The sequence below is a fragment of the Sinocyclocheilus anshuiensis genome, unplaced genomic scaffold (assembly GCF_001515605.1).
Source record: "Sinocyclocheilus anshuiensis isolate Anshui unplaced genomic scaffold, SAMN03320099.WGS_v1.1 scaffold180, whole genome shotgun sequence".
Lineage (NCBI taxonomy): Eukaryota > Metazoa > Chordata > Actinopteri > Cypriniformes > Cyprinidae > Sinocyclocheilus > Sinocyclocheilus anshuiensis.
In genome coordinates this window covers 504,443-516,517 of record NW_015554093.1, presented here as the reverse complement: position 1 = coordinate 516,517, position 12,075 = coordinate 504,443, and the positions used below count along the sequence as shown (strand labels likewise).

Here is a 12,075-nt window from a genome sequence, read left to right as displayed (position 1 = left end):
CTACTCTCCCAGGAAACAGTCCTCGTCCTCCGTAAAATGCGTTGCACACATCTGAATATTTGGGTTGAACTGTTCTGGAACAGTGTTGTAAATACAACTTAGCCACTGATTTCTAGTTGTGTCCTCTTTTGGACGATCAAACAAAGTAGTTTCACTTTCACAACAAAACAGCGTCTCCACGACATGGCAGCGGCAACAATACTACAGCGAGAATCAAAGTTACGCCTTCTTTCTTTGCGTGAACATTTGGGCGGTGTTATGCAAATCTTCCTACACAGTGACGTAGACATGTGGGGGCGTGTTTAAACGAGGCGTTTTAGGAGGACGTGGACGAGTCTTAACTTTTATAAAGAATATCTCTTTGGGTTTGAGACTTTAGTCTTTGCAACTTTAGGAATCTTATCTATTCACGAACAGCTTGTAACACTCCAAAGAGAAAGGAAAACTTGAAATCGCATCATATGACCCCTTTAAAACATTCATGCAATTTGACAGCAACCATCCACTTTGAAGTTCAGTGCAAGTAGTCAAATTTCTAAACCCATATATTATATAAACTATTTACATATTTATAATAAATAAATACTTACAATCCACATTTTTTACAAATAAAAGCAGCCTTGGTGAGCATAAGAAACTTTAAAAAACAAAAAAATGTACTGAACCTTTGAACGATAGTGTATTTATTATATCAAGGTCAGTAAGATTTTTATGTTTTTGAAAGAAGTCTCATGTTCACCAAGGCTGCTTAATTAACCATGTAACAATGCCTATTTTCCAAAAAATTAGTTGTGGTGAGCATTCAGTATGTCTGAGTGTTTCTTACATTGCTGTGGGGAATATAAGGAGGTTCAGCGTAACTCCTGAGACTGTAGAGTCCAGCCTGTTGCTGCTCTTCCAACTTCAGGGACTCAATCTCTGATTTGAGCTCCTTCAGTTGGTCTTGAAGATGTTTGCTCTTTTCCATGTACTCTAGCCTGACACACACATACACAAGGAGACAGCAGCGTATATTCAGCTTCATTTTTCAACAGTTCTTCAGACAGAATGTGATCAACTGCATACCGTTCTCTCTCAATCTCCATGGAAAGTCTTTTCATATCGGAGTCCTTGAAGTCCATTCTTATGGAGCCGCCCATGTCTACAGTCATATCTGGACTCTCCGGCCCAGTGGGTGGAGGAGGGCTGGAGTATGCTGCTATTAACTGAGTGCATGACACAAATGACATGCTTTTAAATCATTATAAGGATAATAAACAGCAGAATATTTTTGTTACACGTCATAGCAACATTACAGGGTATGTTGGTTTGGTGATTTCCAAGAGTTTCTGCTTTGCCCTCCGTTCTGCATCTTTCGCCTCATTCAGATCCTGTTTCAGGTGGTCTGCCTCCTTCAGTCTGAACACCACAAAATACAAGACAAGAATTGAACTTCTCTAATTAAATGTTTCTCTGTAATACTTGATTCTGGTTGGACAATCACAGCACTGAGTGTCAAGTATTTTAGCATTAAAATACTATGAACTATATTAAAAAGAAAAAGAGAAAACCACTCACTGCTCCTAATTTATGTTTACTGGAATAATTTAAAAACTTTTTTAATTAGGAGAGAATAACTAAAGGCTACAAGCTATTGTTTTTTTATTTATATTGATATTTACACTGGTGGCCAAAAGTTTGTAATAATTAAGAATTTTAACTGTTTTTGAAAGTGTTTAAAATTGTATTTATTCCTGTGATGGTAAAGCTGAATTTTCAGAAGCCATTACTCCTGTCTTCAGTGTTTCATGAGCCTTCAGAAATCATTCTAATATGCTGATGCTCAATTACTATTGGTGTTCAATTATTAATGGCTCTTATTTTCAATGTTGAAATTTTTTTTGCTGCTTAATATTTTTTTGTGCAAACCATGATAACTTTTTCAGGATTCACAGGAATTATTTACATTTTAAAATATATTTAAATAGAAAACAATTATTGTAAATTATAATATTACTCAATATTACTGTTTTTACTATATTTTTGATCAAATAAAAGCAGCCTTGGAGAGCATAAGCAAACTTTTTTCCAAAACATTTAAAAAAATCTTGATATTCCAACTTTTGGCCAGTGTATATTAATATTCAACTTTTTAACTAGGAGTGTGTTCATTAACATGATCGTTTTGCTGTGAAATTAGTATCCAGAATTTTCACTTGTATTGGTATCAACTACTGACAACCCTACTGGCCCACCTCCTTTCCGACTGCTCAACAAGCTTAACCGCCAGGGATTCTGCTTCTCTCATCTTCTGCTCCATCAGTCTCTTCTCCTCTTTGGTTTTGAGGGCTGTGACCTCCAGTCTCTGCCTGTCCTGTTCTGCTTCAGCTGCTTTGTGGGCCAGTAATTTGGCCTCCTCCTCTGCGATCTGGGCTTTCTCTGCCAGAAGGTCGGCCGTCTCCTCGGAGCGCAGCTGCAGAAACAGAGACAGATAAGAAAGGCTTACAGAATCAGGCTCAGGGAGTCTCAAAGCATGGATGGAATTCTAATGGGAGTCCAGGACAATGGTTTGGACCTTAATAGCTCTGCAGTTCATCTCAAATTTATGCCTGGACAACATACTTTTATACCGCTGGGGCTATGAGGACATATATTACAAGCTGGCGTTGAAAAGAAAGTAAACTATTTGGCATCACTCAATTTCAAGCTTGGCAAACCCCTCACTAGAGCTTCATTGGCCATTCGAGCCTCGTCCTGTAGTTGGAACAGACGACGCTCCATCTCTTCTTTCGCTCGCTCTGCTTCCTCCCTCATCTGCTTCTCCCGTGCAAGAATCTGACGCTCAACCTAAACACACACACACACACAAGACAGTGGGAGAGATCTTGCACAAGATAATACAAGATGACACAAATCAATTTGATAAAAATCTAATTCAAGTACATTGACATTTTTTAAATGTTTTTGAAAAACATTGCTTATAGTCTTCAAGCTGCATTTATTTGATCAATAATACAGTAAAAAAAGTAAATTGTAATAATATTTCACAATATTAAAATATTTTCTATTTGAATAGATTTGAAAATGTAATTTATCTTTTTTTATGCCAAAGCTGAATTTTCAGCAGCCATTACTTCAGTCTTCAGTGTCACATGATCCTTCAGAATTCATGCTAACATGCCGATTTGATGCTCAAGAAAACATTTTTATTATTATGAACGATAAAAACAGCTGTGCTGCTTAATATTTTTGTGGAAACAGTTTTCTTTTTTTCCCCCAAGATTCTTTGATGAATAGAAAGCATTAATCGAACTAGAAATATTTGAAACATTATAATTGTCTTTACAGTCACTTTTGATCAACTGAATGCGTCCTTGCTGATTGAAAATATTAATTTATTTTATATTAAATGTATAATATAATTTGTATTATATTAAACATTTCTATTCATATAACAAATTTACTAACCCCCAAATTTTTAAACAGCAGTGTGCTTTATCCTGCACATACTGAAGCTAAACGTATTGCATAAGTTGGTATATATTAAGCCTCAGTGTTATTTTAATGTTTATAGGTGTACGGTTCATTATATTTAACAAAAGCTCGATTAACACAATAAACATTAAATGAATAATTCAAGAGAACTGAAGAGAACAAATCATAAGAAATGTAACACCACAAAGTTTTATCATAAATGAACAAGGTTAATGACAATAATCATTAAACTAATGAAAGGAAGTTAAATGACAGACCTTTTTCCTGGCCTTCTCTTCTTTGGCCTGCGCCTTCATCTGTTGGACCTCTATGGAATCCACCTTCCTCCTCCTCATGAACAGGTCGTGGTTCCCAATACACAGCTGTAAGATCTAATTTATACAAATGACATTAGCAACTATTTTGAAACACTTTATTACACAAACACTTATAAAAGTAACTCACCAGTTTGTTCACTCTGAGCTGAGAGGAGTAGAATTTAAAAACTTCCTTTTTCTTGTCCAATGGTTTGATAGTAAACTGAGAAGAAACACGTATGGTATGTTTGCGCAATTTTGTCTTATTTATATTTTTGGTCAGGATTTTCTTTCCTTCCAACCTCTTTCTCGCTGTACGAGATGTTTCGGATTCCACTCCAGGGGAACGATTTGTTGGGGCTGAGCTTGTTGTTGGGGCTGTAGATGTGAAGACCCTGAGCATCAACTCCAAGAAGCAGCTCTGTGTCCCTCTTGTTTTGCTGTGAGATTTAGTAGAGATTTAATTCATCATCTATAATGTGGTGGTAACTACACACAATGCACATGAAAATATACCAAGAGAAATGTAATCCTTCCAAGTGATCTCAGTTTTGAAAAGCAAGAAATAGTGGGATCCAAAAGTCTGAGATAACCAGACACAACCAAATGCTTTTTCTAATTTAATACAATTTTTAAAGAAGTACACAAATATTTTTAATTATCCTTTTTTAAAATCCCAAATGAAGTGTAGACCCCACTGTACATTGAGTTTGTGAGAGGTTAGCTTACTTCCAACCAGTAAACATATTTAAAAACAGTAAAAATATTTTAATAAATAAAAATAGAAACTTACAGTAATAGAAAAGTAACTAACTCCATACATCTCTAGATCCTGCGCTATTTTTAGATACTCCATCTCAGCTTCATCCCTACAAACACAAAACAAACACAGTGTGCCTTTCATGGCCAGGCGGTTTACTTGGACACGACAGGATATGCACAGTCTTACCTTGTGATGTTTCTGTGTTCAGCATACCAAGCTGTTATCTTCTCTTCCCACATGTCTGGTGTCATCTGGTACTGCATCAGCACCTGGACAATAAAGCACAGAAATTAAACACACAAGTCACGTTAATGAATGCAAATGCTGGAGATTGATAAATGAACCGATTCTCAAATGATACAGCCATTACTCACTCTTTTGGGCAAGAGTTCATCTTGAGCTAAGAAACCTGGCTTGTGAAAGTTTGGATCATAGTCCCCATACTGCAGTAAGGAAGACAAACAGGAAATATTTAATATTAGACACTATATAATTAGATCAAGCACTGATACAGAGACCTACCTTGGCTTGAACTGCATACGACGCCAAAAGAACAGAGGCTTCTGGAGAGCAAAATATCTCCTCATCTAGTATCTGCTTTTTGACCTTGGTAAAGAAACAGGAAGAAGCTTCATTTCAACTCTAGAAGACCTTTGCTCAAAGAAAACAAGATAAATCATTGCAAAACCCAAAAAGAGGTTTCTGTAGAGCAGAAAAGACCATCACGGTGAGAAATCATGCCAGATTCACAAGAACAATTCCCACATACTTGTAAGAAGAAGAGGTGCTGAGTAATTTCCTGAACAAGCTCATCCTCAACTTTCTCAGGGAAGAATTTGGCAAGAAAATGAAATGTTATCGGAGAGTCCTTTGGAACTTCTTGATCCAAAACCTAGACGGATTTAAAAACCCAACAAACTTGTCAGGGTATTCCTATATTATTATATAATGCTCTCAGTACCAGCTCTGCACTGCATTTACATCTCACCTGTTTATCAGGCTTCAGCCAGGCATAGGTGTCTTTCACTGTGTATCGAAGTCCAAAGAACCACGTTTCCCTCAAACCAATGGTCCGACACACCAGGTCAAACAAATCTTTCCCTTTCCATTTTACCTATAAGACACAGATAAACAAAAAACATGATAATACAGGCAGACAGAAACCAAAACACAGTTTTGCATGTTCATATGAGTTTACCTCACAACTGAACTCCATTTCAGCATCCATGGTGCTGGCTTTGACTTTAAAAGTCTTCGGTTGCTTCTTTTTCAGACCCAAAATTGACATTGTGACTTCTTAAGCACCTGGAAACAAAGAATTACTGTGAAAGTCAAGTATATTTTACATTTTAAAGTAAATATTTATTCATAAAAGCAGATTTTAAAACAACAGATGGTGTACAGCTGAGGAAATATACAAACAAATGTCTAAAAATGACAAATAAATAAAGGGTAAGTTAATACTAAGTGCTACTTTCACAAATTCACATGGCAGATGCATGGAGTCAGGCAACCACAGGTAACGTTAAGTCGCACACGCGCGAAGGATTGTTTACATACAATGCCGTAGATTAACTTCTATTCATTTTCATGGAAAACATCACCAGTCTTCACCCTTTTTAAGTCAGACACAGTCTGCCATGTTAAAGCGATCGAGCAAGTATACTACTTAGCAAAGCTTGAATTTAAAACCTAATATAAACATTACGCTAGTGTATTTTCTCCGTTTGCAGCGGCAACATGTCACATTAAACTGTAAAGAAAATATCTGCGAATATATTTTCTTTTCACGATTTAGGAATGAAACCAGCTAAATATCAATCGGTTACCTTGAATAGGTTATGTGCTGAAACAGGCCCGATCCACGGCAAGGAGTTTCCCGTCTCTCCGCTAAACCACAACAATGCAAACCGGATTTGGTTTGCTCCCCTACATGGAAATCACTATAAAGCAGTCGAAACCTGTTTAAAACTCTTTAAAAGCGTCCATTTTCTTATTAAACCATAAGTTGGATGGTTGTGGAATATAAATCGGATGTTATCTTGAGTAGGGAGTTTGGAAAACTTTGTTGTTGATTTTCTTTGCCACCCTCTACTGGAAGGACGAAGTATAACAATTTAAGGAATTTTCAATACCTCAGTGATGTATGTGCACACTCTCAGTTAAATAACATTTGAATGAGGGACTGATGGGTTAAGTAAATTGCTATAATATTTTTAAATGTGGTTTATTAAATTGGTTTCATGTGTAATGTTTTATTGGATGTTTTATGTACATATGTGACATGAGTATCATATAGTTGCATGTAGAGGTATATTTTATTTACAAATGCATATATGCATGATTTTATCCAAATGCAATGTATGTGTACATATATCTTTAGCATTTATATATACGTCATAAATGTATGGACTTGTAAAGAGGTCATTAAAATGTTCTATAAGAAATAAAGGACAGAATTTGTGTAATTTTTCCTAAAGGAATGGCAAACACCAGTCGGACCTTTTCTGACATGAGGAATGTGATCCTGTCAGCCCATAAAAACACAGGGGCCCAGGTTAAGGTCAGCTTCTATGATACCTGGGCTGAGAACTATGAGCAGGTAAACTTTAGGCACCAGTACTTTTTCCAGTACAACTGTTTCATGTGTAATTTGCTTTCTCAGGATGCAGCGCTGCTGGAGTACCATGCCCCCTTGTTAGCAGCTGGGTGTGTGAGCTCATTTTTCAGAGGCGACAGAGAGAAGGCCGCTGTCCTGGATGTGGCCTGTGGAACAGGCCTGGTCTCTGCACATGTAAGCATTGCTTTACTTGAATTCTGGTGGGCACAAGAGAACGTGATAAACCTGGTAAAGCAAAGAGATATGTTTTTCTGAATCCCATTTGTTTGAGGAAAGCTGAAGAAAATGGGGTTTCGTCACTTCTTTGGAATAGATGGAAGTCTGCGGACGCTGGAGTTGGCAAAGAAAACTGGACTTTATCAGCAGCTTACGCAATGCCTGCTCGGTCAGGATGAAATTCCTTTTGAAGCTGGTAACCATGCTGTGGACTTTAATTTTTGGGCTTTTACTGTCAAAATGTAATCTGTATTTTCTTATCAGAAATGCCTGTTTGGATGTCATGTTGCAATATCAGACTGTTGTAATAAAGATAACCAGTTACAGAGTTATTAAAACCATAACATTGTGGAAAGGAATTTGCTGGTTCAGTCTGTAGGACATTCTGCTCATAACGATTCCACATTTTGATTCACCCATGTTTTAGGTGTTATAACTAATAACCTTGAATCATAAAACATGCCTTTTTTTTCTCCTTTGTTTCAGAAACATATGATATTGTTATAATTGTTGGAGCTCTGAGTGTTGGGCAGGTGCCTTTGACAGTCATCAAAGAGCTCTGGGATGCTACAAAACCAGGTAACTTGTAGGCCTACATTTCACGGCTGCATCTGAAAGTCGAAAAATGCTGCCTCTGCAGACAGTATACAGAGATAGGAAGCAAAAAAGGCACGTCCGAATTCAATGATCATATCACATATCGCATGTATTCTTCACTGCCTGTGCTATCCCACAGTCCTGTGGGTTCATGACAGCTGAGCAGTCTGAAAGATGCAGCTGGTGGTCAGTTTGTGTGTAAATGTAAATTTTTCAACAACTTTTTCCACGTTTGATGTAATTTCTAGTGAGAATTTAGTATTGTAGTAATTAAACATTTGCTTAGTTATCACCAAAGCTCTCCCTAAATAGTTGTAGATCATTAAAATATTATGCTGCCCCAGAGGCCCATCCAAAATCAGTTTCAGGAGGTACCTTCCTGCACAAATCCCTGCCTGCATCAAGTCAGCTGCCTAAGCTTTCAGACACAGCCCACATGTTTAGTGTTATTATTCAAGAACTTTGTGGTTTTATTAATGTGATGTCAATGTTGTATTTTTTGGATGCATATAGAACGTCAATTTCAGATATTTTCCTAAACTCCATCATTTTCTGGAACTATGTGTGCGTGACTACAAGAGGGAACACTGATGACCGGGGGAGTACAAGGCTGAGCTGCAGCAAATGATCAGAGCACTCGAGGAAGAGCAGAAATGGAGCCGTGTGACTGTAGTTGAGGAGGAGGAGTGGGAGAAGGCTGTTTCAGAACAGGACAGCGGGTACATTCCAGGTGCCATTTATTTGTATCAGAAAAGTTTTAGATGCAATCCATAATTTTAGGACCACACAAGAGCAACCCAGTGACCAAATATTCTCAATAATCCATGCAGCTATTCTTATTCCACCAGCAGGTGGTGGTATTTTTTCAGAAATCATAGTATCACTTGTTTTGAAAATACTTTTGTTCCCCAGAGAAGCTCCTGACAAGAGAAAAGTTCAAACGTGATCTATCCGTTTGTTTTGGCACCAAATTATTTCACCTGGCACTGGTACACAGTGCGTTCATTTGAAAAACTTTAATTTTTTTTGTTCAAGTAAAGTCCATGAACCTAAAGGATTTTCTGAGAAAATATCTAAGGTGTGTGGTTACAAATCTGCCATTCCCTAGTTACATCTAACCTTTCGGTTTGCCACTCCTCGATACTTTGACCGCTAAACTTTTGAAACTGCTATTTCCGCTTGTGTCATGTGACAAATAAAGCACACAAACAGATTGTAGAGTGTCTGCTATTTTACAAGAAAATTTCCAGTTAAGTTTCTGTTGAAATACAATGTCCGGTAACACTTTATTTTAATTTAAGGTGTCCTTGTTACACGTACGTTACACGTTACATGTACTTACTATTATAATAACAATTAATTATGCATAATTGCATGCAAGTAACCCTAAGCCAAACCCAAATCCTAACCCTAACCATATAGTAAGTACATGTAGTTTATTAATATTACTATATGAATAATGTATAATTAACTAATTAAATGTATAATTAAACTGTAACAAGGACACCTTAAAATAAAGTGTAACCCAATGTCCAATTACATTATACCATATGTGCATAAATAAACATACTTAACAGAGACCATTAAAATGCATTTGATTTTGTGACAATTAGACAATATTTAAGAGATAAATATACATAAGTAAGTAAATTAACAAATTCCAAAATAACACAGTTTAACTATAACTATTTATGCTTTGCATGTCCTTTTAGAAACATGCAGAACAGGCAGAAACAGTGTTCTGACTAAACAAATATTATAGGAGTGTATGAGAAGGCATTCAGGAAGTGTTGACTTTAGACTTCATAACATATAAGAGCTAATTCAACTTTTTTAAGCAAAATGAATGAATGAGTTTTTTTTTATCTCTTCAGCTTAAGCTTCACTACAGCACATTCTGTTGGACTCTTTTTAAACACTTTGTGCCCAGACAAAATGTAAAAAAATTTCATGAGGTGATACTTTCTGTTAAACCGGTTTGGCCTGGATCTGCCGTTTCATTCAGGGCTCGAGCTGACATACATGAAAGAGTAACAATGAACGGAGTGTTCTTTTCCCTCCATTTGAAACGAACCATTGTCCATCTTTGAAAGACCACCTGTGTGGCAAAGATCATAGCTGTGCTTTTATACGACTATTTCAACTAGAAATATGTACATTTCTTAGCAGGAAGACAACATAATATTTGAATGAAATTTTGAATTGATGATTTTGTTTTTTTTTATCCTAAAAAGGAGAACTGTGCTAAGTACAGTACATGACATTATGTATTAAAATAACATGATGGAAAAACATTTTTACCACATACAATCATGAACATACACTAAATAGTGTAAATATACACACATTAAGACATAAAATGAATGAAAGCTATTAAAATTAACTATAAAACAACAATAATAATCATGACTGCTGAGGCCTGAGTGTAATTTACAGTGCAAATCTTCATCTCAATCAGCTGCACTTTCTAAAGTGCCTCAAATTCTCTACAAAAAAATCTAAATAAACTAAATAAGCAACTGAGATCATTATCAATTTTACATAATAGTAAGGTTCAGCCACTAACATATACTTCATTTTATCACACATTCTTCATATTCACAGTGCTATGGCAATATATGACTGTCCAAGTGCATGTTAGTCCCTTAATTAATACATATCTTGCATTTTCAGTGTCTCCTTAATCAAATGTATGTCTTGGGAGCATTTTCAGTCTCACTAGGTTCAGAGGCGGCCAGTATCTGATCCAAACCATCATCAATCAGCTGGGACTTAGTCGACACCCCCTCGTCCTGCTCAGACTCTGGCATCAATTTGGCTCTGGAAAGCTGAGACTTTGTAGTTGAGGGCCTGCTCTGGTGGGAGCCCGCAGAAGGAGGTGTGCCGTGATTCAAAGGGGCTTTCTGACTCCACTGGGACCTCACAGATGGAGCGCCACTCTGCAGCGACCTCACAGAGACGGGCCGCATCCTCTGGGAACCCGCCCTGCTGGACCCTGCCTGCGAAGAGCGCACGATCAGATACTTCACTGAACGACCACAGTCGTCTTCTGTTTTGTCTTTGCAGATGGTGGTGCAGAGCATTCCTCCACCCAAAATGAGGACGATGGATGTACCCCAACCGACATAAATGGCACCGCCGATCTCCCTTCGCTGCGAGTCAGCCATCTGTGGGTTGTAAAATGCTTTCACCACAATGCCAGCCGACCAGGAGACGGGGATCAGGCAGAGAACTCCGGCAACAATCAATGTGACACCAGCTGCTGTGGCAATCCTGGCTTTGAATCTTTTGGATTGGTCCATGAAGATGGTGCACTTTCCTCCGATGAAGGCTAAAACAAGACCCACTGCTCCCAAAAGGATCGACATCACTGTGAATGCCCGAGCGGCCTTCTGATCCGTGCCTAGCGCGAGCATGGACTCGTACGGTTTGCACTGCATTTAGCCTGTGCTTTGGATCACACAGCTCATCCAAATGCCCTCCCACATGATCTCAGAAGTTACAATGGTGGTTCCAATGAAGGCTGTCACATGCCACATTGGCATGAGGCAGGACAGGAGGGCTCCCACCCATCCCAGTAGGGCCAAGGCACTCGCTAGCATGTGCATGCCTAAAGAAGCCGTCAGTTGCAGAAGTTGAAGCTGTAAGTGCTTGTTTTGCCTGAAGTGTAAGACATTTGTTATAATTCTGTTAAGATTCTAAAGTAAATGAATCAGCCCGACGTAGTGTGGTAGCTGTAACGCCCCTGTGGACTGTTTATTGTGGTTTCTTCCCCTTTTGTTGGTTTAGCCCGTATGATCATTAAGTTAATTACCCTCATTGTGCTCACCTGTCTGCCACTAATTATCCACCCTATATCAGTTCCTGTCCATTGTGTTCCAGTTTGTCGGTTATTGTGAATGTTACCCTGAGTGTGTATGTCTCGTCTGCCTTGTTGTCGCTCCATTATGAATCTGCCTTGTTGTGTCTACATTAAATATCATTATTGGAATCCTTGTCGTCCTCGTAGTCCTGCCTGCCTCCACACACCGTGACCGTGACAGAATAACCGACCCCTAAGTAACGTATAGCGGCGTCTTTCCCCTCGTTTGTTTTTCCGGTTTTTCTCA

The 12,075-nt window shown here is 38.0% G+C and overlaps 1 protein-coding gene and 1 pseudogene across 1 annotated transcript in view; both read right to left on the bottom strand.

The window, feature by feature from the left end:
* The window catches only part of LOC107669382 (merlin-like), a 9,403-nt gene extending 2,794 nt beyond the window's left edge, over window positions 1-6,609 (bottom strand). The window contains exons 1-16 of the mRNA XM_016461582.1: window positions 6,363-6,609; window positions 5,732-5,838; window positions 5,522-5,647; window positions 5,303-5,425; window positions 5,056-5,139; window positions 4,908-4,976; window positions 4,720-4,802; window positions 4,564-4,639; window positions 4,073-4,210; window positions 3,919-3,993; window positions 3,732-3,845; window positions 2,704-2,826; window positions 2,235-2,452; window positions 1,296-1,398; window positions 1,066-1,205; window positions 827-977 (exon numbers count right to left, since the gene is read on the bottom strand). Of these exons, the coding sequence (XP_016317068.1) occupies window positions 827-977; window positions 1,066-1,205; window positions 1,296-1,398; window positions 2,235-2,452; window positions 2,704-2,826; window positions 3,732-3,845; window positions 3,919-3,993; window positions 4,073-4,210; window positions 4,564-4,639; window positions 4,720-4,802; window positions 4,908-4,976; window positions 5,056-5,139; window positions 5,303-5,425; window positions 5,522-5,647; window positions 5,732-5,821 (1,713 nt within the window). The 5' untranslated portion in view covers window positions 5,822-5,838; window positions 6,363-6,609. The remainder of the gene's footprint in view (window positions 1-826; window positions 978-1,065; window positions 1,206-1,295; window positions 1,399-2,234; window positions 2,453-2,703; window positions 2,827-3,731; window positions 3,846-3,918; window positions 3,994-4,072; window positions 4,211-4,563; window positions 4,640-4,719; window positions 4,803-4,907; window positions 4,977-5,055; window positions 5,140-5,302; window positions 5,426-5,521; window positions 5,648-5,731; window positions 5,839-6,362) is intronic.
* Window positions 6,610-10,650: 4,041 nt separating this feature from the next.
* Window positions 10,651-11,786, bottom strand: LOC107669303 (claudin-4-like; annotated as a pseudogene).
* Between the last annotated feature and the right edge of the window lie 289 nt (window positions 11,787-12,075).